This window comes from Neophocaena asiaeorientalis, unplaced genomic scaffold (assembly GCF_003031525.2).
Source record: "Neophocaena asiaeorientalis asiaeorientalis breed wild unplaced genomic scaffold, Neophocaena_asiaeorientalis_V1.1 scaffold433, whole genome shotgun sequence".
NCBI lineage: Eukaryota > Metazoa > Chordata > Mammalia > Artiodactyla > Phocoenidae > Neophocaena > Neophocaena asiaeorientalis.
Window position 1 is genome coordinate 2,350,160 of NW_020175040.1, and position 26,089 is coordinate 2,376,248.

At 54.4% G+C, this 26,089-nt stretch overlaps 2 protein-coding genes across 6 annotated transcripts in view; both read right to left on the bottom strand.

Moving 5' to 3' along the window:
* The window catches only part of ABTB1 (ankyrin repeat and BTB domain containing 1), a 6,066-nt gene extending 4,998 nt beyond the window's left edge, over nt 1-1,068 (bottom strand). For all 4 annotated transcript variants that reach the window (XM_024763418.1, XM_024763416.1, XM_024763415.1 and 1 more), the window contains exon 1: nt 925-1,068. In XM_024763418.1, the coding sequence (XP_024619186.1) occupies nt 925-980 (56 nt within the window). In that variant the 5' untranslated portion in view covers nt 981-1,068. The remainder of the gene's footprint in view (nt 1-924) is intronic.
* Nucleotides 1,069-1,359: 291 nt separating this feature from the next.
* PODXL2 (podocalyxin like 2) overlaps nt 1,360-26,089 on the bottom strand; it is a 38,922-nt gene continuing 14,192 nt past the window's right edge. Inside the window, exons 3-8 of one of the 2 annotated variants that reach the window (XM_024763341.1) lie at nt 10,889-11,610; nt 10,176-10,250; nt 5,407-5,563; nt 5,042-5,103; nt 2,238-2,417; nt 1,360-1,600 (exon numbers count right to left, since the gene is read on the bottom strand). In XM_024763341.1, coding sequence (XP_024619109.1) covers nt 1,388-1,600; nt 2,238-2,417; nt 5,042-5,103; nt 5,407-5,563; nt 10,176-10,250; nt 10,889-11,610 — 1,409 coding nt within the window. In that variant the 3' untranslated portion in view covers nt 1,360-1,387. The remainder of the gene's footprint in view (nt 1,601-2,237; nt 2,418-5,041; nt 5,104-5,406; nt 5,564-10,175; nt 10,251-10,888; nt 11,611-26,089) is intronic. The other variant, XM_024763342.1, reaches the window with a different exon arrangement.

Sequence of the window (26,089 nt, forward strand, 5' to 3'; positions counted from 1 at the left end):
GAGAGAGGGAGGGAGGGAGGGAGGGAGGGAGGGAGAGAGGGAGAGAGAGAGAGAAGGGGGGGGGGCCCTGCCTCCACCCGAACCCTCGGGCTGCATGGGGTAGCAGGTTAGCCTTCCCAGGGCAGAGGGACTGGAGGTGGACAGGACGACCAGGAGACTTGCAGGCGTCCTGGCAGCGTGGAAACGAAAAATGGACAGATTATATAGAAGGCGGAAGTCAGGAAACAAGGCAGCAAAGGAGACGGGTGAGGGGAGACCACCAAGAATAGTGATGGACACGAACCCACTTCGAGGAGACGCCCAGGTTGGATCTCAGACTGCACCACACTTTGGGGGCTACCAACTAACTCCCAGGTGTCACCCGACCCTGGGGAGGAGCCCGGAGAAGCTGCGGGGCTCAGGAAGTCCCCGACTGGCCCGGGGAGGGCGCTAGGGGAGGTCGGGACCAGGGATGGGAGAAGGAAAACAGGTGAGCAGCGCATCAGCAGCCCCTCCCCTCCCCGGGCGGCCCGCGGAGACGGCGATTGCAGCACCCGGGCTGCGTCAACCGCAATTAGGAGTTCCTGAACTTCTGAGAACCAGAGACTGGTTCCGGGCCACAGGCGTTCCCAGCGCGGGCTCCGCAGCTCATCAGAGGAGCCACGTAGGGGCGTCCCAGGCCTGCCCCCAGGGTCTGACCTCCGGGCCCTTCTCTTCTCTTTGCCCCTCTCCGCCTCCTCCGGGCGTCCGCATGGCAGTCCTCCCCTCCGGGACTCCCGGAAAGAGTCACGCCAGCACCCGACCCCCGCGGCCCCGCTCAGAGAGCTGCCTGGACCGGGGCGGTCCTGCTTCGGCGCCCGGGCCGCCCCCGTCCCCCACCCCCACCCCGGCCAGGCGCTCCGCGGGCGGCCCACTCACACCCTCCTCGGGGCCACGGCTCCTCACCGCACTCGGCCCACGTCCCCCTTCCTGCAGCTGGAGAACAGGTCGCAGGTGTCCATGGCGCGGACGTCCCCGACCCCGGCCCGGCGACCCCAGGGCAGCAGCGAAGCCCCGCCGGATATAAACACGCCGCGCCGCCCCGCGCCGCGCCCCGCCCGCTCCGCCCCGCCAGCTCCGCAGCGGCGCCTGGCGCCCGGAGGACCGACCCGGGATGCGCCCGCCCCGCCCCTCCCCTTAGTTCATCGCCCCCGCTTATCACACACGTTCTCCCCCCACTCCGCCCCCAAGCGCAAAAACCAGTCGCGCAGGCGGAGGCGCGGGGCCCGGCGTGCTCTCCGGGCGGCTTTAATGGGGTCCCGGGGCAGCCCCTCGGGGCGTCGGGTGGGGACGGGGATGGGGCCGAGGTGCGTCGTGAGTCGGGGGAAAGCAGGGACCCCGCGCCGAGGGCCGGGCGGGGCACAGCCCCTCACAGGTGCGTGTCCTCCTCGAATACGTCCGAGTCCTCGGGGTCGCGCTTGCCCCCCATGAGCGCGCTCCAGCCCCCCGGGCCGTTGACGGCGCCGCCGCCGTTCAGGCTGGGCTGCTTCTCCTGCATCTCCGACTGGCTGTCGCTGGCCACGTCCAGCGTGGGGTTGTCGTGGCAGCCGTTCTCCACGAAGCGCAGCTCCTCGCCGTGCGACTGCGGCGGGAGGGGCCGCTGGGAGAGCACGCCGGGCCCCCGCCGCCCCCGCTTCATCCCTTCACCGGTCCTCAGGCCGGCGGCGAAACCGCACGCAGGGAACCCCAGCGGACCCTGATGGACGCAGGCCCCTTCGGCTCTGGGTCCTTTCTTAAAATGACTACTGACCCTGCGCACGGAACAGACCCACGGCCTCCCTGACACCATCTGATCCCTCCCACCACCACCCACCCCTTCTAAAGGGACTCATGGGAAACAGGAGCTTTGTGCCCTGGCCCCTCCTTTGGGGGGAGCTGCCAGGCTGCTGGAGCCTCCCTCCTCTTGACCCCAAGACCCCAAGCCAGGGCCTGTCTGGTGAGGCATCCACAGGAGCCCAGGCCTGCGAGGCCGCCCGCCCCCCCAGCAGCGGCCCTGCGGGTGCAGCCAACGTCCCACTCCCTGCACCTCCGGCACCTAATGCGAGGCTGGCGCCCTGCAGAGGGCGACCGGGGGCCAGGCCCTGCACTAGCGCCCCACTCGCAGTCACCCCACGGCAGATGGGGACACTGAGCCTCAGATGTCTGAGCTTGCTGGGCACCCCCTCACCGGCACCACCGCGGCCCAGCCCCCTGCCCCACTGGGCTCCACGCTCGCTCACCACGTGTTTCAGCTTGGGCAGCCGGCGCTGCCAGCAGTTATAGAGCAGGCCGAGCACGATGATGATGACGCAAATGGCGCCGATGGCCACCAGCACCACAAAGAGCGTCCCGTAGTCGCCGCGTACCTGGCTGGCCCGGGCCTGGCAGCTGCTGGTGGTGGAGTAGTTCTGGATGCCAATCTGGGGGCGGGAGGGGCCCGGTTCCTTAGCCGAGATCCTAGGGTGCCAGGGCTCCCCACAGGGCCCTTGGGGTCGGAGCTCAGGGACGGGGAACAGGCTTGGAACAAGCTCCCTCAGAGGCCTGGCTGGACCTGTGCTCGGCGAGGACCCTGCCCGATCCCCAGCCCACGCTGCCTGAGGGCGCCTCCATCCCCAGACTCCTCACAAGCCCGAAGTGGCTCTGACCCTGCTGCAGGCGACGTTTGGCCCTAAACCCACCTGGTGGTGGCCCTAACCCCCCACTGAGGTTGGCCCCATGCCGGCAGTCACAATCCACACTGTCCCCACCAGCTTGAAAAAGGACACGAGCAGCTGTGAAGCTCTCTCCTCACATTCTCCACCACACACCGCAAAGAATCGCAAACACAGCTTCTACCTTGGGGGGCAGGGGTGTCCCGGTATCATTATGGCCATTGTGGGCCAGAGAGAGTGCACGTCCTCGGCCACCCCCAGTCTCCCAGCTTCCTCCCTCTTCCCACTGGAGTGGTCACCAATGTCATTTAGCTGCCCAGCACCCCCCGACACTGTGGGTTGTCTTGAGTGGGTGGCCTTCTCTGGCCGAGTGTCTGCTCTGTCCCCACCGGGTCAGGCAGACACTCTCCACAATCAGCATCTCGGGTGGAGGAAAGCAGGAACGGCGAGGTGCCATCATCAGATGACAAGTGCCAGTGTGAGGGTGCCGTCCACTGGCTCCGGCGCAGAGACCTGGGAGTCCCCCTTTCTAAAGCCAGGTATTAGCTCTTCTTCCTGTGAACCACCTGTATATTTCCAACACTTTCTCTATTCACTTTTTAAGTTATCAAGGCTCAGTTCTCCTGCTAGATTCACCACCAATGCACGTGCTAAATCTGCCCACTAATATACGTCCAAAGACCCAGCATGCTTTTCGGCCGAATCAGTCTGAATGAAACGTCTGGTAAAGCCAGAATACCCAGGGGAGGGGAGAAGCAGAAGGGTCCGTAAAAAAGGTTAAACCCAACTTTCCACAGCCCCCCAGTGTTCATGAACCCCAAGTCTCACAACTGGACCGGCCCCCCATGGCTACCCAGGTGGTGTAGATACAGCATCACGGTGAAAGGCCCAGGCTCTTGAATCTCTCGGGCCTGGTCCAAAGCCTGGCTCAGCCACACACTAGCTGTGCCATTTTGGGCAAGTCACCTCCCTGCTCTGGGTGTCAGCTCCCGTCTTAAATGGGGCACCTACGGTACTCAACAGGGGGCCTTATTTACTGCTTACAACCCCAGGGTGGTGCTCAGGGCCGGGTGAGAGAACCCAGTCTGGCACTCAGCACACTTATCAAAAAGCCGCAAACCACCACGGAGGCCACCCCCAGCCTGGCGTGGACTAGATAAGGAGGTGGGGCCCACCGGCACGGGTGTCTCAGCTCTGTCAACCAACACTGGAGGGCTCTCGAGGGACTTCCCTGGTGGTCCAGGGGCTAAGACTCCACACTCGCAATGCAGGGGGCCTGGGTTCGATCACTGGTTACGATACTAGATCCCACATGCCACAACTAAGAGTTCACATGCCACAACTAAAGATCCCTCATGCCGCAACTAAGACCCGACACAGCCAAATAAATAAATATATAAAAAACAAACTCAAAACACTGCAAGGGGCTTCCCTGGTGGCGCAGTGGTTAAGAATCCGCCTGCCAATGCAGGGGACATGGGTTCGAGCCCTGGTCCGGGAAGATGCCATGGAGCAACTAAGCCGCGGAGCAACTACGCCCATGTGCCACAGTTACTGAGTCTGCACTCTAGAGCCCGCAAGCCACAACCACTGAGCCCGCGTGTCACAACTACTGAAGCACGCGCACCTAGAGCCCGTGCTCTGCAACGAGAGAAGCCACGACAATGAGAAGCCGCCGCATCACAACAGAGAAGCCCGCGCGCAGCAACGGAGACCCAACGCGGCCAGAAACAGACAGACAGACAGATAATAACAAACAACAAATACTGCAGAGCTCCTGAGAACGACGGGGACTGATAAGGCCCCTGGATTCCAGTGAGTGGACGGGGCCTGGAGGACACGGGCTGTCCTCCAGAAGGGAGGTGAGGAGCTGCACTTCCTCCTCTGGGGAAGGTGGATCTGGAGTGGAGGTCAGCCAGCCTGTCTCCTCAGCCCAGGTCCCTGGGGCCGGCCAGGTGGGCGGTGGCCTGCCTGGGTCGCCCCGGGGCCCCCGAGCTGGCCCAGCGCGCGACTCTCAGTGGGGAGTGCCTGGTGACACTTTCTTTTTCTCCCCACCCACCAGGCTTCTGCACGATTTCCTGGCCAGACGTGGCGCTTCTCCGCCGTCCACCAAAGAACTCCGCTTACCCTCCAAGATCCCCTCGGGGGGCCCCTCCCTCTGCATCCTCTCCTGACCACCTCCCTCCATGGCTTGGGGCTGCGCCTGCTGTCGCATGTCACACGCACCGCAGCTGGTAGCTCCGTGCTCCTCGGGAGCTGGGCCTCGGAGACCGGAGACAGGAGCTGTCCAGAGCTGCTTCAGGCCGCACCCCGCCACGCAGGCCCTCACGCCTCAGGGAAGGCAGCCCCGCCCCAGAGTTTTAGGGGTGCAGGGAGCACGGCCGCACTCTTACCTCCACCAGGCTCCTGCGGATGTCGCCCAGCATGGAGAGGACGTCTTGAGTGGGCACCACCCCTAGGGAAACGCACCATCAGCACACCCTGGCCGCAGAGGGGCTCGGGCTCCTGACCCTCGGACCCCGTCTGAGCCTCCGAGCCTCACTCCCCAGCCTGGAGCCCACACAGACCAGGACCCATACCTGCTGCCCACCCGCTGGCCCCTCCCCCACCACACAGAGTACATGGGCCTGCGCCTCCCTCCCGACCAGGGTGCACTCATCCTCCTTCTCTCCAGAACCCAGGCCTGTGGGCGTCACTGAACCCTGAACCAGGGAGTCCAGCTGGGACTCAGCTTGCCCTCCCCGCAGCCCCCACTCACCTTGCTCGCCCACCAAGGTCATCAGCAGGTGCCGCTCCTTCTCGCTGGGCTTGCTCAGGGAGATGTGCCAGTCCCCGTGGCGGCTGCGGCCGTGGCGGGGCAGCGCCCCCTCCACCAGGGCCAGGAGCTGCAGCCCCCGGTGCCGCCGGAACACCTCCTACGAGGGCGGAGAGAAAGCCCCGCGTTCTGTGAGGGGTGATGCCCCCGACCCCAGCCTCTATGCCTGGGCCCCTCTGACCCGGGAAAGGCCAGCGGGCTGCCCAGAGGGGCTGCTCAGGGACCTCTGGGGACCGCGGAGGAGGCTGTGAGCCTGGCCTCGGGGGACAGTGGGCACAGCAAGACCTGAGTCCACTTGGTCCCTGCAGGCGTCCAGGTGCCCCCTCCTGCCTTGGCCTCTTGCACTCACGCGGGGCCTGAGTGTCCAGACGTGTCATGTGACGGACGAGTATGTCGGGGGGGGGAGGACAAGAGAGTGCGCGTCAATACGGCCACCAAGGCGGGAGGCATCCTCCCCAAACTCCCCTCCGCCTGTCACTGGAGAGACAGGGCTCAAAGCTGGGGAGTCAAGAAAGAGTCTGCTGTAGAGAACGAAGGTGTGGACACCGAGGCGGGAAAGCTGGGGGTGGGGATGAACTGGGAGATTGGGGTTGACATATATACACTAATATGTATAAAATAGATTCTAAAAACAAGACGCCTGCGTCCTCGCAGGGTGCAGCGGTGCCCAGGACAATTAGCAGAGATGGCCATAATGGTAGACCCCTGGCCGCAGGATGGGGCAGGAGAAGGGGAAAGGAGACTTCTTTCCCGTCTGACGCTCTTGTGCTGCTGAGATTTCCTTCAGCTTGTACACAGGTAATCCACACAACTTAAAAACAAAAGCAAGAGGCTGGCACTGAACAGAAACTCGGCATGGGGCAGGAGGCCTTGCCTCTGGCTCCCAGCCTGTCACTGTCCCTTCCTGGCCCGTCTGGGAAGAGGCCCTCCTCTGGCCGGGTCCCCCGACCCCTGGCCCCCAGCAGCCCCTCCCTCCTGTACGTGGGCTCCTGTCTCCAATGCTCCCAGCCGCGGGGCCGCGAGCCAGGTGTCTCTGCCCATGAGACACAAGCGTCTCTCCAGGCCAGCCTTGTGGGCCCTCCTTTCCGCTGGGGCCCAAGCTAAGGAGCGTGGCTGTCACGCTACTAACGTGATGAAGGGCCTTGTTGCCATGGCAAGTGCCCAGTGCAGGCTCTCACGAGCGTTAGGCTCAGCAGCCTAGGAGAAGCCTGCTCAGTTCCACACCTGGGAGAAGGCTGGTACCTGGAGATGGCCCGAGCGAGCGGCTCGGGAAGCCCCAGCTCCTGAAATGGCCGCTACCGTCCGTGTGTGCGTGCAGGGGAGGGGCAGCCGTGCCTGAGCCCTCCTTGGGGCGGCGCCTCCCCGTGTGTGTGTGGGCTGCAGCCCTGTGCTCCACCACCTGCGCATACCCCCCATTTTCAGGGTCCAGACGTTTGCCTGGCTTAAGCCCTAGACCCACAAAGTCAGTTCTGGGAGGGTCTGATGACTAGGTATCTCATACATTTATTCTGTAGATGGAAAGCGAGTGTCCGTGGCTTTGGAATCAAATATGGATGCAAATCTTGGTTCTGCCATTTATCGGCTCTGTGACCTTTAGCGACACACTGTACCTCTCTGAGCCTCAGTTTCCCCATCTGAAAATGTGGGCATCGGTCCTAAATCCGTGGGCTTACTGTGAGGATTGAAAGGACTTATTCAGTCATAGGTGCTGGGACGACTGGATATCTCAGCAGAAAAGAAAAAACATACCTGGACTCATAGGTCACACCATACACCAAAGTCAATTCCAGATGCATTTCAGATCTAAAGCTTTTAGAAACAAGCATGGCCTTGGAGTAGGCAAACATTTCTAAACTGGACCCGACGAAACCACTAACCACGAACGAAAAAACTGATAAGTTGGCGTATTTTATGATGACGTTTAAAAAAATTAAGAACTTCCATTTATCAGAGGGTACTATTAAGAGGGTGAAAAGGCACCCCACAGGGTAGGAGAAAACATTTACAATATGTATACGAGACAGAGGTTTCATATCCAGGACATATGAATAATTTACAGACATCAATAAATAAAGTCAGATAACCCAGTCGATAAATAAAAAGCCCTATAACCCAGTCGATAAATAAGAAGTCAGATAACCCCGTCGATAAATGAGCAAAAGATCCGATGAGGCACTTGACCAAGAGGCTAAAACACACATGAAAAGTTGTTCAACTCTGCTGATCATCAGGGAAATGCAACGTAAAACCACCAAGTGATGCCACCACGCTACCCACCTTGCAAAACGGCTAAAATGAAAAACAACACCGGTGGCCGGCAGACACGGCAGCCCCAGAGCACCCAGGCGCTGCCGCAGAGTCACCGGCACAGTCACCGTGGAAAGTCGCTGGACAGTATCCAGGGAAGGTGAACGGACGCATACACGCTGACCCCACGGCGCCACCCGCTGGAACGTGCCCAAGATGTCACAAAAAGACAAATACTGTGCGATCCCACTAATATGAGGGGCCCAGAGCACTCAGGTTCATAGAGACAGAAAGTAGAAGGGTGGTTGAGAGAGGGGTGAAATGGAGTTGTTTAATGGGGACAGAATTTCAGTTTTTGCAAGATGAAAAAGTTCTGGAGATCTGTTTCCCAATAACGTAAATGTACTTAACACAACCGTACACTTAAAAATGATTAGAATGATAAATTTTGTTAGATTTTTTTATAATTAAAAAATCCACCATAAAAAATAATATTGACTAATTAGGTGGATGTCAAGTATTAAATGAGAATAACAAACCAGACAAAAACAGGGAAAGCAGAATGAAAGCATTTAAGCTTCTATGTGTTCTTTGGGAAGAGAACAGAGACATTAACTTTAGACTTCATTGTTCAAGTACGTGCACCCCAAACTCCAGAGTCTCAAGTCCCCATAAAAGCCATGAGAGCTCCCTGAAGAACGTTGATTCCGTGTCCGGGGAAGGGAACATTCAAGAACAGCCTGGAACACCCTCGTGCACAGAAAGCAGGGAAACTAGCAAACACTAAAGGTTGGTCAAAAGGACTCAGAAGCCAACTCTGAGTTGAGGCTTTCACTGGCCAAAGATGGGGCTGTAGGCAACGCAGGCTGCCTGCCACTCAGTTCCACAAGGATCAAGTCTTAAGCCACTGCAGTCGCTGACCTCCACTCCGAAAGGAATGCAGGACGAAGCATTCTGTGTCTGGATATATGGGCCCCCAGAGAGTTAAAATGTATACTAAGGAAGAATGGCATTGACCCCAGATTCCTGCATTGTCCCACACACAGAAAAGCACTCAAATCATTAACTGAGACATCTGGTCCTCAAGGCCAGCAGTGACCTTTCCCTGAGGTCTCCGCTGCATGCATCCCCTTCACCGAAGTTCATATGTATCCTGGCTCGTCCACCCGAGAGGCTGTCTCCCAGGCCACCGTCCTCAGTCAGACATTGAATGAACTCGACTCGCAGCCCTTACGTCGTGCTTTATTTCCAGTTAACAGAGTGAGGTGAGCATCAGTAAGACTAATAACTGCACTGCCCTGGATTAACACACACCAGTGACGTTACAACCTGTCACTTTATAAAGATGCTGGGAAAAAGAGGACACCTCGTTGGCCACTTGTGGATTAAACATGTGCATGTACTTTCACTTTTCTACCAAACACACTAAGCAAGAATGAAGGTTTTTTTCTTTTAAGGTCTAAAACCACAAAGACAAAACCACAACAAAACAGCAGAGGAGACAAGAGCCACAGCATGTGATCACCGGAGGCGGATGGGTGAGTCAGAGTTTCCCAGTTCAGCAAGCCCGAGAGAGCCAGACGCTGAGCCAGGCGGGGAGAGCTGGGGAGCACCCAGACTTCTCGCCCAACTTGCCAAACGCTCTGGATAAGCGGCACTGGCTCCCTCTGGGAGAGAGAATGGAAACGGCACCAGCACAGGACCACACTGAGAGTGTGTTTAAGAAGCAATGGACCCCTAGTTCCCCCTGACACCGCACAGCTGACAAACATCCCTTCTCCCTGCAGAAGACGGGAAGCTTGTTCTTTAATGATGGTAAAATAGAGGGTCTCTGACCTTGAGGACACCAGACCCAGCTGTGGGAGGGGCTCACACTGCGAATGGGTGCGGTGAATGAACTCACCCATCAGGCACATGCGTCCTAACACAGAAACACAGCCCTCTCCCAAGCTGCTCCCAGAACCCTGGCGGCCAGCCCCATATCCTCCCCGAAGGACAGAAGTTCCTTTTTCCAAGAATCTAATCACCCAAGAGGAAGGCCCTAAAGACACTCACATCAGAAATTTTCAAATGAAATGGCCCGGCCAGACCACCCTCCCGAGAAGCTACAGTGAAGCCCACCCCCAGGCTCAAAGCTTCTGAACAGCTTTTGCTGGCCCTCCTTAAACAGCACCAGACAAATGCCGCCAGACATCTGAGGAGAGGATGCTGGAAAATTGAGAACAAAACTAACAAATGGGGAAAGCGTCCCGTACAGGGAGAAAACAACTCTTCAGAAAGCAATTTCAATATCCTCATCGAGAGACGACATCACACACAGAATCAAAAACGGAGGGGGGCAGGCACAAAGAGCCCTGGGGATTTAAAAACCCGAGAGCCCTCTTTTCTCAGACGTTGGTGGGAGCTGGCTCCCCCCAGGGGGTCAGGCCACCCACCCCGGCCCGGCCTGCCACACCAGCACTCACACAGTCCACGTCCTCCGCCATGTTCAGGATGATGTAGTTCTTTCCGGCCAGGTTGCTCCAGTCTTTGCAGATCACCTGTGCAAAGAAATAAGAAGGGCATCTGGAGGGAGGGTGGACGGAACCCAGTGAGAAGCTAGGAAGGCGAGGCCAGGCATGGGTGTGACAGCTGGGTGAGAGCAGACAGCCTCCGCAAGGTGACATGCCCAGGACCCGGCCAAGGTTCACCAACCCGATGTCTGGAGGGAGTGGAGGCGGAAGCCGTGTCACAGGGGCCCGGCTGCAGGGGCCAGCCTGGAGGCTTTCGAAGGCAAACTCGTGTAACGTTCTGAAGGGCAAACAGTAGCATGCCTGGGGGCCAGACGCACAGCTGACCACCTGGGACCCTCCTTTCCTTTTGGTGTCGGGGCGGGCGGGTGAGGAGGAAAGCAGGGGCAACTGCACAGTGGTGGGGGGCGTGGAGGTGGGGCTGGCCAGAGAGCTGTCAGCACCCACCCTCGGCGGCTGTGACGAGCAGAGGGCACCCGAACCCATGGCTACTGGGCGGGGGTGCCGAGCCTGTGCCCCTCAGTGTGAAGAGGATGCCCGCTGCTGGGCCACGAGCTGTGCCCCCCAAAGTTCTGCCCGGGATCCACCCGCTGTCCCGGGGCCCGGCAGACCTCTCCCCATGCCGCGAGCTGGGCATGGCCGGGCAGCCCGCGAGCACCCTCCCTTACCTGCGTGGAGTCCCAGGGTGTCCTAGACGGAGCGGCGGCGGGCTGCCCTTCCTGGGGCAGCTGGCTGAGGGTTTCTCGTCCCACGGCAGCAGAGGAAGGTGTCAGCTCCGTGTCTCCAGGAGCCAGTGAGAAAGAGGCTGAGGCTCCAGGGTGCGTGGGGTCTTCGTCGGAGGCCTCAGCCCCGCCGGGAGCTTCTGTCTGAGGGAACGAGGCCGGGGACGGTCCCTCCCCCGGCCGGCCGGCCAAGCCAGCTGTTTCCGCAGCGGCCTCCTCACTGGGCTCCCGAGGGGCCTCCAACTCTAGCCTGTGCCCTGCGGCTGGCAACACCGTGCCCCCTGCCCCCCAGTCGGCCACATCCTGACCGCCCAGGGTCACTGGACTTGGGGCGACTGTGGGCGGGGAAAGGCTCGGCTCCATGCTGCTCCCCACCTCCACACCCGAGGAGGCCTGGTCCCCAGACTCTTCGTGCCGGTGTTCGGGGGCCCCTGGGGTCTGGCTGCTGCCGGTGGGAGGAAAGCCGTGGACCTGCCTTCGGGGTTCTTCTTGGGATCTGGTCACAGGCAGCAGCTGCTCCGCCTCTTCCTCCTCTCCAGGGACCACACGCCAGGGTGGCTCCACCAGGCTCATCTTGGGCAGGGGAGACGGGAGGCTCGCCCCCTCTTGACTCTGGCCCGTATCCTCTATGGGACCAGCCTTCTCAGTCAGGTCTGGAAAACCGTAATCTACAGACAGAGATGGAGAACTCATTCACGAGCTTCATCATTCGTCGATTTGCTGAGTACGTGCTGAACGGATGACAAAAAGAACCGTGAGACCCTCAGGGAACGGGGGGGAGGTTGGACAGTTGATCGTGTGGGAAATAGGAGTGGATTGGTGGGGACAGGCTGGGGGGACAAGGGCCAGGCTGGTCCTCACTTCCTTCATGGGAATAAAATGACACAATTCTGCCACTTAAGTCCCATGAACACGGGAAGGTGCGAAGCCTACACGCTCCCCAGAAGTGGCCCCGCTAACATCTGGCGCACAGGGTCCCTGCGGTGCCTTGTCTGGGCTCTCCCCGGGAGACCCCATCACGACCCTTCACCCCTTTTCTAATGGGCTGGAGTGGGCGTCTTCCAGGTGAAATCCCCCAATGAAGTCTGAGAGCCCTGTGATCACAGATGACCACCACTGTCCCTAGCCAGTGCTCTCATTCTGTAAATCAGGTCCCGACTGGGAAATGCAAGATGCTGGGAGAGCAGAGAGGGGCACTGGCTGAGCCCACCCAGCGTCTGGAGCCTTCCAGCACTCACGGGGCCACTGCCGGCGGGTGGAAGGGGAGGTTCCTCTCCCTGCCATCCCTGGAATGACACTGTGAAGCAGAATACGGAGGCCTCCTGGAGACCAGGACATCTGGCTTCTCAGCGCACCCCAGGCCCCGTCAGGGTAATGACACGTGAAAAGCACGGGCCAGTTTTGTTGGAAATTCATTCAAATGTCAGAAACTGTATCTAGGTAACAACTGTTATTGGCTGCCATTTTGTTTCACAATAATAAATATCAAAGACAGTTCTGAGATACTGCGTAGAACTGCGGGGCTGGGGAAGCCTCAGGTGCTGACTGAGCTGCCCATTCTCCTCCTCCCAAATTTGTCAAATGACAAATTGTTTTTTTTCACTGTCAAAATGAAAGTCTAAAAAATGTAGATAAATTTCTGGGAACATGGAAAGCAGATGAGATCATAAGATCAGATAACCCCTCAGCCAAAATTAACAAAGAAAAAGTCAGCAGTGGAGGAGGGGGACTCTCTTTCCATCAGAATTAAGGAGAGAGACTAGTGTGGGGTTAGCAAGGACACAGAACAGGAAACTCAGGGAACACAAGATAATTTTTAAAATTCTAATGGGTATCCTCAGAAAGACCTAAAAATACTGCATCCCTAAAATAAGAACAGGCTAATAAGAAAATGAAGTAATCTTCAAAAAAGTAAAGTTCTTGGAGACTGAAACTCGATTGTTTAAATGTGAAAATTCGATAGAACAGCTAGAAGAAAAATCAAGGAAAAGTCATCAGAGCAAAAGCAAAAGGAAAGAAAAGCTAAAAGATATAGGTGATCAATGTACGAAGTCTAGCAACTAGTCAATATGATTTTCAAAAAGATAGAAATAAAATGGAGTAATAGCCAGACAAAGTTCCCAGGCCTCACAACATGACTCTTCATGTTGGAAAGGTAATAAACAAAGTGAATCATAAAAGACTCACACCTAGCCTCATTCTCACAACAGTCCAACTCTCAGAGGGCTACCTATAAAGGAACAAGAAACAGATTATCAAATCATCATCAAGCTTCTAATTAATAACACTAGATTGCAGGAGGGAAAAATGTGTTCAAAATTCTGAGGGAAGCTTATTTTGAACTGGGAGTTTTATACCCAACTGAACTATCATTCAAATGTGATTACAAAATAAAGACACTGTCATGTACGTAAGGATTTAAAGGTTTTCTTATCCACAGATTCTGAAAGAATGAATTCAGGAAGTTCTCCAAGAAATCCAAAAAGACAAGGGAAATCAAGAAATATAAGAGAAATGTCATGAAAATCAATCTCAGGACAGAAGCTGGGAAGCAGGGCTAGAGAGCAATTATTCAAATTAGAACAAGGATCCAGAGGGCTCTAAGAATTATTACTTTTCATAAGAAAAAGTATGATTTTTAGAAGCTGAATGATCACTGAACTCCCACTATAACATTTAACTGAATAATTAAAACAGTCCACCCCCCCCCCTTTGTTAATTACACTCTTCAGGGCAGCAGAGACTTAGTAATTTAAGATCTTCCCCTCCTCCACCCCTGCACACATTCTGAAGGGAAGCTGACCTGTTCCCCACACAGGGCAGCTGGGGTGAGGCCTGCTGGTGGGACAGTGACCACAGAACTGCTGAAGAAACCCACGACAGCCCCTAAAACTGAGCAATCTAGTACCACCTGTACAAACGTGGAAGAACAGTCAAGACTCACAAGACACCTGAGGAAAGCCAGGCTCAGGAAAACGCACGAGGGTGAGAAAGCAAAGCAACTGGCCTCTGAGAGAAGGGCTAATCTTGTCAACAAAGAAGCGCTTTGAAGAGCTGATCATTAACCTCTTCAGAGATTCGAGAGACAACTACACCATAAAACAAGGAGAACAAAAATGTTTTACTTCAAGAGAAGTAAGAACTTTGTAACAGACCTGTTTAAAACTGAAATGCAAAATAAAAACAGGACTGAAATGGGCTGGCTGACCACCTGGCGGGAACCTATGTAACAGAACGTCAGATGGGTGTCTGGGCAATAAAACATATAAAAAGCCCTTACAATCATGCAATTTCATTCTTAGAGGATTAATCTGACAGCAACGCACAAGAATTAGATGAAGGAGGGGATGGAAGAAGGCAGAGAAGAGTTCGGGGCTTGTCGCAGTGGATCAGGAGAGATAAATGGAGTGACAATAGTGGAAGTGACGAGACAGGAATGGATGCAAGAGCTGGCCCTGGGGCAGAGGCAGCTGGCTAACGGGAGGAGGTGAGCACTGTGGGAAGAGCCATTCCATTAACAGAAACAGTGAAATCCAGAGGAAAAGGGCACTGGACACCCTCAAGAAGCGGTGGAAACAACCAGCAGCTCAGAGAGAGCCTGGGCCGTGGCAGAATGGCGAGCCACTGACCCACAGAGTCCCACGGGGGCGGGACAGTCCCCAAGGGGCGAGCTGACCAGACAACCCCTCTGCTCACCCTGACGCTGACCCGTGCCAAACACGGGGGTCACAGTGGTCACGCTGTTGGTGACATGATCTGGGAGCCAGAAGGCTTGCCACCACCTTGCTTGTCTGAGCAACGGCAAACTCCTCAGCTACCCTGGGCTTCAGTTTTTCCCGAGACAAATGAGGATGCCCATACCTAGGATTTCTAAGGCTCTTTCTATTATGGATATTCTAAGCTTCGGAGACACTTTTGACACATGTGCCTTATAAAAATAACACTGAAGGCAACCACTCGTCTACTGTCCTAAACAGCATAAAATAGGAATCACTAGGTTACAAGCTCCTCTGGACAAGCAGGGGGATCTTCTTCACCTGTGTCCCCAGCACCTAACACAGAGCCTGGCGGAGTGGACAGGAGAGCAAGGCCTGCTCACTGAGCCCGTCTCCCACCTTCCACGTCCCGCACCCAGGGTGTCCCCACAGGGAGAGAACAGGGCCTCCAGTCACGATGCAGAGTCTCCTTTACGATCTGCGTCAGCTCCTCTCCCCTCTCCTTAAATGTGACCACTTCCAAACCATCCACCCTGGACTCACCATTTCTGCACTCCTTTCTCAGTGAGTTCACTGTTTCTGAAGACTTTATCTATTGCCTCAACACTAAAGTCTCCCAAATTGACATCTCCCAGCAAGCCTCCACCCTTTTCCAGCCTCTCGTCTCTGGTGACTGAACAAATCACTAACTGATGCTCACTGGTGCTTGGAATCAGCAGCATTTTCTTTTTCTACTTTTTCTTACCACCTCACAGCATCCAAAATTATTCCTTTCCCATTTACTGTGTGATTTCAGTTTCACTGCTTACCAACTGTATGGCCTCGGTCACGGAACCTAACGTCCACGTGCCACCTCTTCCTTACTTGTAAAACAATGAAGAGTACGCAGCACACAGGGCTGTGGTCTGGATTCAGTGAGGTGAAGCTGGGCACCAGCAACGGGACAAACACCCCGTTAATTTAAGCTCTTCCTCCACCTCCTCCTCCTCCACTACCAGTATTAAAGGAACGTTCGCATTGTTAAATCGCAAGAGAAAACAGCAGCATTCTGGAAGTGCGCTCCACAAAGGAGGACCACAGTAAGCACCTGAGTGGGAAGCCAGGATCCAGGAGAGAGGCAGGAAACAGCCAATCACCTATTGACAAGCCTGCATATGATCCGAATATGGGAAATGCCCCTTACACCAGAAATGAGAACTAATGGGACGCCCACCGGGGGCACAGACTACAGAAGTGTGACAGGAGGTGACACACGGGCAGCTGGGGGACAGACCACGGTGGGATGGAAACGGTGGTCCCAGGGGAGTGGATCCGAATGTGAATGTAGACTAACAAGCAAAGAAACTGAGCCTTGTCCGAGAGTAACCGCGCGCTGATGAACTGAGAAAGAAAAACCGTGTATGACATTCCTTCCAAAAATGCAGAACCTGAATCTAATTATGAGGAAACACTAGACAAACCAAAACTGAGAAGTCTTCTACAAAATAACTGGCCTGTCTCCTTAAAAAAGCAAACATCACAATCCTGAAAGACGGACTGGGGTGTTCCAGAATAAAACAGACAGAAGACACATGAGAACTAAATGCAGGACATGATCCTGGACTGAAGAGCGAAGTGGAAACAGTAACTTTTTTTTTTTTTTTTTGCTACTAAGGACATTGCTGGGAAAACTGGCAAAGTCTGAATAAAGTTTGTAGTTATATAACAGTATTGTATCGATGTCAATTTCCTGATTTTGATCATGGTACTGTGGTTTGGTAACAGAATGTCTTTGTTAAGAAATACACACTGAAGTACTTAAGGGTCAAGGGGAATTTGCCTGCAACTTATTGTCAAGTGATTTAGGAAAAACTCTCATATATACATCCATATATACATACACAGAATAACAAAGCAAATGTGACAAAATGTAAATAATGGGGGATCTAAGTGAAGGGTATATGGGAATTATTCTTGGACGTTTTCTGCAAACACAAAGTTACCCACCAGAAAACAGAGAAGGTAGGGGACAGGGCAGGCTGTGTGGACTAACAGTTTCTGACCTCCAGGAGAAAGGAATACAGGAGCACAAGGCAGGTGAACAATCCCAGTGGGGAAGAAGCGGAGCGTTCGTCCCACTCAGGTGTCTAAGGGAGGAAGACCAAGATTCCAGAGGGTAGCGACCTTGGAGGAATGAGGAAGCCTCAGCACTCATCTTGCAGGGACCAGGAGTAAAATGACAATGGAGGAAAAGGAGAGGGATGGAGATGGGCAGAGTGAAGAGGTGGGAGAAGGGGACTACTGGGAGGAGGGAGGAGGGGACTGGAGCAGGAAGGAGGGGACTAGAGGGGGGGAGAGGAGGGGACTGGAGGGAGGTGTGGAGAAAATGCACCAGAAATTGCAGGACGAAGGGAGGGAATGGGTCTCCTCCCCAGGCGAGGTGGCCCCTGCCAGCGCTCCTGTCTCCAGGAGCAGCATCAAGCATGGCCTGATGCCCCAAATCCTGGACACCAGACCAGACACTTGTCCACTGACAGCCCCGTGGACATGGAGAGTGGTGCTCCATCCTGCTAGTAGCCCAGGCTTTGCCCTCCTTTTCCACCTGCTTCAGGCGTTGGAGTAGGGTTCCACAAACCCCAATAGCCTGTCAGGGACAAACACACCACATATCTGGACACAGGTGTGAGCAAGCAGAGATGCCCAGGAGACACGTTCGAGACAGCCTGAAAGCAAGTCAAAGCCTGTTCCTGTGCCCCGGACGGCAGTCACAGCGGGGGCAATGGAGAGACAGTAAAGGTCCCTCACAGAGCAGGTCCCCCAGGCGGAGGCTCCAGCTTGGCCTCAAAGGGTGGAGGGTCAAGGAGTGGCCACGCTGCCCGGGGCTCAGCCAGCCAGGTGCCCTCACTACCCCTGAGATGCCAGAGGCCCACCTGGGACCTCGTCCAATGCACCCGCCCCAATCATCTCCCCTGCCTGAAACACCGCCGACAGTGCGGGGAGCAGCAGCACCCCCAAGTGGCTCCGCTGGAAACGACATCTTCCCCAGAGCGCTGGGGGACATCAGGCCTGCGCATCCCAGAGTGGGGCCCTGTGACATCAGCAGGCCCACAGACCTGCTTTCACAGATGCAGAGCAAAGCTCAGAGAAGGGATGACACTTGCTCTGTGTGGTGAGGCCCAGACCTGTTGCAGCTGTGAAGCTGCCCACCTCAGGTTCTCGTGTGGTCGAAGCCAGTCTCTCAAGACCCGTTCCCGGTCAGCCAGGCAGCGCCAGAGCTAGCTTCAGCTGACGCAGCAGCAGCATCCCCTTGGTCCCGATCCTCTGAAGCCGGGCTTCGGTCACCAGCCTGGGTGACATTTAAGAGCCAGGGCCAAGCTTCAGAGTTCTGCAAGGGGGGCTGGAATTCTGGGTGACCGGCCCGGGGGCTCCGCACAGCCCCCACTCTGGAACGTGAGGCTAAAATGAATGACCTAAGGGATGCACAACCCTGGGCCCACCGAGGCACTCTTTCCTCCCCTGAAAGTCACCTGCAGGTTCTGCATCCCAGAGCTCAGCACACAGCCAGGCACACGGGTGTGTGCTGAGGTGTAGTTGTGGCGGGAGCCCGAGGAGTCCAGGGTCCTGACAGCAGAAGGACCTGGGAGGTTCCCTGATGGGCCTTGGCCCTTGGCCGAGGCATGGCGGCATTGCTATAAGTTACTTTAATGGTAACTCAATAGAGCGAATTTCTTATTTATCTTTATTACAACACAAATAAAACTGTACAGACTGTAAATGGCAGAATTATGTATGCATAAGGGCAAATTATTCGCAAGGGAATTTTTAGACAACGTCTAGAAAAATGGGCTGCAATCTTCTTCAAGAACATGTCTTGGCCTCCTTAGGGAGACATTTCTGTGTCATTGGCTTTTTTTCTCCCCGATTTCCTTAAACCCAACTGGGATGGTTCGCTTACAACTTAAGCCCATTTATGTTTTATCTGCTAAATGAGGAGAACCTGGGAAGCATCTTCCTCAGGGGGAAAAAACCCTACATATTCTCTTAGTTGCCCCAGTTTAGCCTTCTTTTCCTGGGGCTACATAACCGTAATTACTCCTTATTCTCAACCCTTCCCCTTGTCATTTATCTCCTCTTGTGAAAATTCTGGATTCGCCAGTTTTAAGGGTGGTCATGAAATCAAGAGTAGGCATGCAATAAATGTTTGGTGAAGGGACTGTTAAACACTAACCTGAGGCTAACAGATCAGAGGGTAAAGGAAGATCTCTTAACTCACCCAGTGTCGGCACGTAAGCTGCGTCTAGGCCTTTTTGTTTTTCTCTTAATCTCACTACAGTGCTGGCTTTTGTTCCCTAAATAGATCATGTCGCATTTTTTTCCTGCTAATGTTTCACCCAAGTTTTGTAGGTCTTTTTCCCTTTTTATCAAGGTTGCACCGGACGTTATTTCTGCCTTCCAGGGTGGCCATCCTCTCATGTGACCTTCGGCCTCAGCTGAAACGGTAATGAACTGATTCCTCTCTTTCAGACAAGGAATTAAAACAGGCATCAGGGCCACTGGCCTTGAAAGATCACTTTAAACATCCCTTTAGGTTAATGTCAAATCACTGAAAACTGTCCCCTGAGTGCAACACGCAAGCCAGTTATTCAACTGAGTGTTAATATTTACAAAAACATTCACAAAATTCACAATAGATTTGTATAAAACAGAGGTGCAAGGGAAGCTTCCAGTAAATTAAACATGACTTTTTAATGGTCAACCTCAGTAGTCATCAAAGAAATGTAAATTAAACCAGATGATAAACCTTTTGGACTACCAACCTGACAACATAGGAGTGCACTTAAGGACCATACTCGGTACCGGGTGAGCGCGGGAACAGGCACTCCACCTGCTGCGGATGGGAACAGAAATCGGGCCACAGTCTGGAGGGGAAAGCACGAACAAAAAGCTGTGAAGACAAACACCCTGATCCTATCACTTGTCTTCCAGAAACGCACGCTAAGACAACAATTAAGGAAGCTCATGACGATTCAGTGTCAAGGATTCTCATCAGGGCACGGCTCATGGGACATCCTGCTTTCCCATGGCAGGGGCAGCCCGTCCACACTTGGGATGCCAATTCGGCCTCAAAGCTGAGGCTGGAGAACTGTGTTTGCTGCCTGGGAAAGACGTGCGTAAGTGAAACCGCCAGATCTGTACCCTCGAATTCCGTTTTTCATAAAAGCATATCTTATCTGTTTCTATATGGGTAGAGAGCCCAGTAAGAGACACACCAGAATGTCACTGTGCCGAACTCTGGGTTGATAATGGAGTTATGAATTTTTTTTTAACTTGTTGCGTGTTTCTGATTTTCACACAATGATACTTACTACTAGTGTAAATCAAAACTATGGGGCTTTTTTCGTTTCCTTTCTTTTTTTGGTGTCCAGGTGAAGTGCTACTGCCAGGAAACATGCCTGAAGTGTGGGCAGTGACCCGGAAGGTCAAATCATTGCATAACAGATATGACCCAACAAGACCGCTGTACTGAAACCATTTCCACACCCCAGCAGACAGCTGCTTTGATGATCTGGTTTCCACAAATTCACTCCAGATGAACAGTAACTGAAGTACCGTGAGGGAGGAGCTCACACAGAGAAGGAGCGGGTCCTGAAGCAGACACCTCAGAGCTGAGAGCCACTCTGCCACCAATCACCCACACAACCTCAAACCACCCATGAGCCTCCCTAAGCCAGTCGCCTCCGCCATGAGACAGAGATACTCAGGCTGCTTTTACGGCTGCATCAGGTCACCCTGAGGGAAAAAAAAAAGAACTGTATGTGACGATGACTGAGGAAACATAAGCACTTAGGAATGTCCCTACTCAAGGCCATCATTTCATCCCCCTTTCTGTTAATGGCACCTTGATTCTCCTCTGGGGAGCCCTCCTCCCCTCTTCTTGGTCCCAAAGTGTGGGGCTGTGGGGACTCAGGACCCCGATTAGACCAGACCAACGAGCCTCCACCTGAGTCTTCCCCAGAAGTGCTGGGGCTGCTAAGTGACAGGAGGATGGCAGCAGAGTGATGGAGGGCCTCGCTCAGCTACCACAGAGAACGACCACCTAAGAGTGAACCGACGAGGGGACGCAAAGCACGATGCACTGAGGCAGCTTCTGATGCCGTTTCAACACCTGGACCCCACCTGCCTGGGCCGGAAACAACCGATCCCTTACAAGCCGATACACACCCCTCTCTCACACAGGTCTGTGGGCCTGTTTGAGTTGCGGTTGAAGGACGTGCCAATCCCAGAGAGTTATCTCTTGTCCTGTAGCACACTAGGTAGCTTGCTCACTGGGAAGAAGAAAGCTGCATGCAGAGAATGTTACTAAGGAGACTGGAAAGTGAAAGGGGTGAGGCGGCAGCAGGGCAGTTTGGGATGGAGAGATAACCTGGGAAACGACTCCAGCCACTCACAGTTCTCCATGAATTAAAGGATCAGGCTTCAGGCTGGCTTGATTACCTGGGAGAGGGGTGATTTACGTTCCATTTCTTTTCCCTACTTTGTAGAGACCACTCTTCCCACCCAAAATGTCAGAGAATCATAATATTTTAAAGCTGGAAAAGACTTCAATCTATCACTCCCATGGTCTCACTTTCAGATGAGGAGACTGAAGGCAAGATTAGAAAAGGGACCCACACAAGGTCACGGCCCTCATCACTGGCCAGGCAGCTGGTCTGCCGTCGGGCCCCCAAGGATCGCTGCTACAGGAGGAAAAGGTGCCAGCTCCAGTTCTTCCAGGCCCAACGAACTAGAAGGAGACGCAGAACAGAGCTCCAGTGACAATCAGAGGCACCGGTTCCTCTCTGACACACACCACCCATGTGCTCTCAGGGCAAGACCTGCTCGGGAGACCCTGACCCCAGACTCGGCTCTGCCGCACACAAGCCGTGTGACCTCGGGCAAAGCTAACAAGCTTTCTTGGCCTCAGTTTCCCCACGTGTGAAGCAAAGACAGTAAATGCTGCCTTGCTGACCCCACAGAGCGGCTGTGAAGTTCGGTGAGCTAAGCAAAGAGAAAACGCCATGAGAAAATGGTGGTAAGTCCTACACAAAACCTAAGACGTTACTGCTGGTCTCTAGTAAAACTGCTGAGCTGAGAGGCAACACGACAGGAAGAGCCAAGGCTCTGGAGTCTGACGACTCGGCTTTGAACTCTGGTTCTTACGCTCATGGAGCTGTTACCCAAACTCCGTAAGCCTCAGTTTGTCCACTGGTCCAGTGGGAGTAACAATACAGACTTAACTGTTTCTCTGAAGATTAAAGGAGGGAACACTCTACAACACCTGACTTGGCGCCTGGCACAACTCGGCATTCAATTCCCGGGTCGGATGCCCTCGTTATTAAAGAACTTGCCCTGAGGCTGGACTGTCTGCAGCATGGCCCCCAGCCCTCACAGCCACTGCTGCACGGAGCGACCCCCGTCCCCAGGGGCCTGCTAGGTTGGCACTGAACTCTGGGCAGACTCCCCACCCTGGCAGGCCCTTAGCAGGCCTCTCTCTTGGTCCCCCCGACCTGAGCAGCAAACGCCACGAGTGATGCCCTCCCTCCTCCCAGAGACCCCTGGCGGGAAGCCTCTGACTTCCCAGGTTGGGAGCAGAGGGCGGGGGTGGGGGGAGCAGCACACACGATCCCTTCCCGTACAAATCAGCCCCAGAGCCCGAACACTTTGCCTCTGTCGCGTCCTCAGAGCACAGCATCGTGCGCTGTGAGAAGACGGAGGCAGGAACGAGCAGACTGACCTCAGGGCCATCGCCAGCACAAGGACGTCCCCACTGGCGGATGAATTAGGAAACAGTGTGCCTTCCATCCAGCCCAGGGCCTGGTGAGAGGTACACAGACTGGACTTCAGCCCCTGGGCCAGGGCACCACCAGCCCAGCCACCTGCAGTGGCCCCGTCACCTGGGGGAGCTGGAAGAGCCTCTCAGAGGCCGCATCTCTCCAGATAAGTGCTGAAGCAGGACACAGCCCAGCAGGCAGTCGGGGTGGAGAGGAACAGCTGAGCAGGTGGGACTGGGTATAAGGGCGTCGCGGGCTCGGGGGATGGGCCCGAGCCACCGTCAGTTAGAAGACACTGATTCTCAATGCAGCCCCATCGCGCACCAGCACCAGCGGTGACCTTGGGCGAAGCGCTTAGCGTCCCTGTGCATCAGTCCTACGTCTGCCATGCGGGGCGGACAACAGGCTAATGAGACGATGCAGTCGCAGGAGGGGAGGAGATGGGGCCGGGCATAAGGCTGGGCCAGACTGTCAAGGGCGTTTTCTGCAGCGCCAAGACGTTTGGCCTTTATTCCCTGGCCCCCTTTCTGCACACATCTCCTCGGGGTGTTGGAGAAGACTGAGCTGAGGAAAGGGCAGGACGGTGGGCAAACAGAGCAGCAGGACAGGAGCAAGGACGAAGCCCTCCCCGCCCCCCACCCCCAGGGCATGCACGTCCCCAACTATCAGGCGTGAACAGCAGGCACAGGAAACACACCGGCGTGGAGCTGGCATGAGGACCTGGCCACACTCAGTGAGCCCCAGAGAAGCCACTGGGAGAAGAGAAACGACATGAGAGAAAAAGAAGGGGGGATGCACGGGGGTGGGGCAGTGGGCAGACGAAACAGAGCCCATCCAGGCCCAGGGGCATCCCACTGGGATCCAAGGACAGGTGGCACACAGCTGCTCCCTCCAGACCGAGGCTCTCGAACGATGACGGCTACTCTCACACTAAAATCCCAAGAGTCTGGACAAAAGGGAAGACCCCAGTACACAGCACTGTCTAGCGCCAGGGGAAAGTGCACTTCTTTTCAACGAGGAGAGGACAGATTTATCAAGGAACGCTGCTGTAGCTACAGGCCTGCTACATGGGGACATAAACTCGATCCTCACCCTACACCACAACGCGAACAGATGACAGCTGGCCGCAAGTTACAAGTAAAATTTAAGCTGATAAAGAATACAAGAAATAAACGAGCGTCTGTCTCACGGAGGGACAGGCTTTTCTAAACATGAAAAACACATGAAAACATTCCAAAAGAAAGACTGTCCGAGCTTATAAAAATCCTCACTTATGTATGTCAAATGTTACTATAATAAAAATAAAATTACTAAACTGGAAAAAAATTTTCTGTTTTTGTCAAAAGGTTGTATCCTTTTTATAAGAAGATTTGTAGTGATAAAAAATTAAAGCCTCAATAGAAGAAAAAGGAAAAGTAATAATACTAGCTAATATTTCCAGAGTACTTAACGATGTGCTAAGCACTTTAAACGTACTATTGCGTTTAAACCTCAGGACACCGTGATACTATTTCCTACAAGACAAAACTGAGGCTTAGGTTGTTACCTGCCAAAAATCACATAGCTACTGAATGGCAGTGCTGGAACTTTGGAATCTGCCCGACTCCAAAGCCTGCTCTTAATTGCCCTTGCTTCAAATAAAAAAAAAAGATAAATGGTCAAAATGAATATAATATACTCAGTGTGTACGGGTTTCACTTACACATGCTTCAGTTAAAATTTACTAGTAATCAAAGGCCATTATAATTCTGCCTATCAAATTGACAAAAATCTCCAAGTGACAAAATTCAGTGATGGGAAGGGGTCAAAATCTGGCATTCATTTCCCTCTCTGACGGGTACGCAAACTGGAGCAACCTTTCTGGAGGTCACCTGGGAAATACGGAACAAGAGCCTGTGCAAAGATTCTCATCTTCTGTGTCAGATACACCCCACTCCCAGGCGCACTCCCCACCCTTCTCCACCCCGTCCTCTGCCCGGGGACCGACCCAGTGAATCACACGAACCGGGACACATCCCTGCTTCCTGCCTGGACTCCTCCACAGAGGCAAGGGAAGGAGAGCAACGGGGACTCTGGCAGGAGACGGGAGGAGCCAGAGGCCGGGCATCTATCTTCCGCTTTCTTCCCCGTCGCCTCACTGCGCGTGTCAGGACCACTGCTCCCCACCCCTCTGTCCTCGCAGGCTCCTGTCATGTGTCCCTTTCTTTGTCCCTGGGGTGTGGGGCGCTGAGCGCCCCTCTGCTGGCAGCCCTGAACTCCTCTGGGTTTGCCATCCCCTGGTAAGTCCACTGGTCTATAAAAAAACCTCCTTGGTCTCTTCTGGCCCCAGGCACTTCGGGATCCGCAGGGCCCCGGTGCAAACATGGCCAAGCCCAAGAACCACACCACGCACAACCAGTCCCAAAAATGCCACAGAAACGGCATCAAGAAACCCCAATCACAACGATACGAATCTCTTAAGGGGGTGGGGACCCCAAGCTCCTGAGGAACACACACGTTGCCAAGAAGCACAACAAGAAGGGCCAGTAGAAGATGCAGGCCAGCACGCCAAGGCCGTGAGTGTGCAGCTGAGGATATCAAGGCTCTCGTAAAGCCCACGGAGGTCAAGCCCAGGATCCCAAAGGGCCGCGCCCACAAGCTCAGTCAACCTGCCTACACTGCTCACCCCAAGCTCGGGAAACGAGCTCGTGCCCAATCGCCAAGGGTCTCAGGCTCTGCTGGCCAAAGTCCCAGGCCAAGGCTACAGCGGCAGGTGCAGCTGCGGCTCCAGTGCCGGCTCCCAAGGGTGCCCAGGCCCCCACAAAGGCTACAGAGTGGAGGCCTTTATCTGCCAACGTGAGGACAGAAGGACTGGTGTGACCGGTGGGCTGCTGTCTGCACGGGGCTGGTGTCCTCCTGTGCTATTTGTACAAATAAACCTGAGGAGGATCTGTCAAAAAACAAACAGAAAAACAAACCACAACCTCCTTGGATTACCTTACTTTGATTGTGTCTTCTGTTTCTGGGTGGGACGCTCATTGATACATCTTTAGACCTAGCAATCTTACTCTAGAAATTTATCCTAAGGAACAATCAGAAAAGTGCAAAAATATATAGGGATATTTGTAGCATCATTAAGACTGGAAACAAACTAAATATTCAATAACAGGGAACCATTTCATACTGAGGGTCATGATCCACATGAAGAAACACTACGCAGTCATTGAAAACCAAGTTATAAAAGATAGTTAATGATGTGAAAATAAATTTCAGAAATATTTTAAGTGGAAAAAATGATTCCAATCTGCATGTAAGAGAGACTGGAGGGATGTACCCCAAGCCGCTAGCGCTAATTACCTTTCTGCTCTGACGCCACGGGCGGATTTTCTTCCTTGTGTTGTTTTTGTATCTGTCATATTTTCTACAGTTTTCATGCATTATTTTTGTAATTACAGAACATAAGTCCAAAATACTATATATAATATATATTTAAAAAAGGAAAATCAGTGCTAAATCCTGGAACACCCCAACCCCACGCATGTGCACACACAGTCTGACAGTCCAGTGCTTAAAAACCGGCTCCTGCCGGCCAAGAACGTTCGCACAGCTGCTGTAGCTGGAAGCACGGCGAGCACGCCCTGTTGCACCTGCCATCAGCCCAC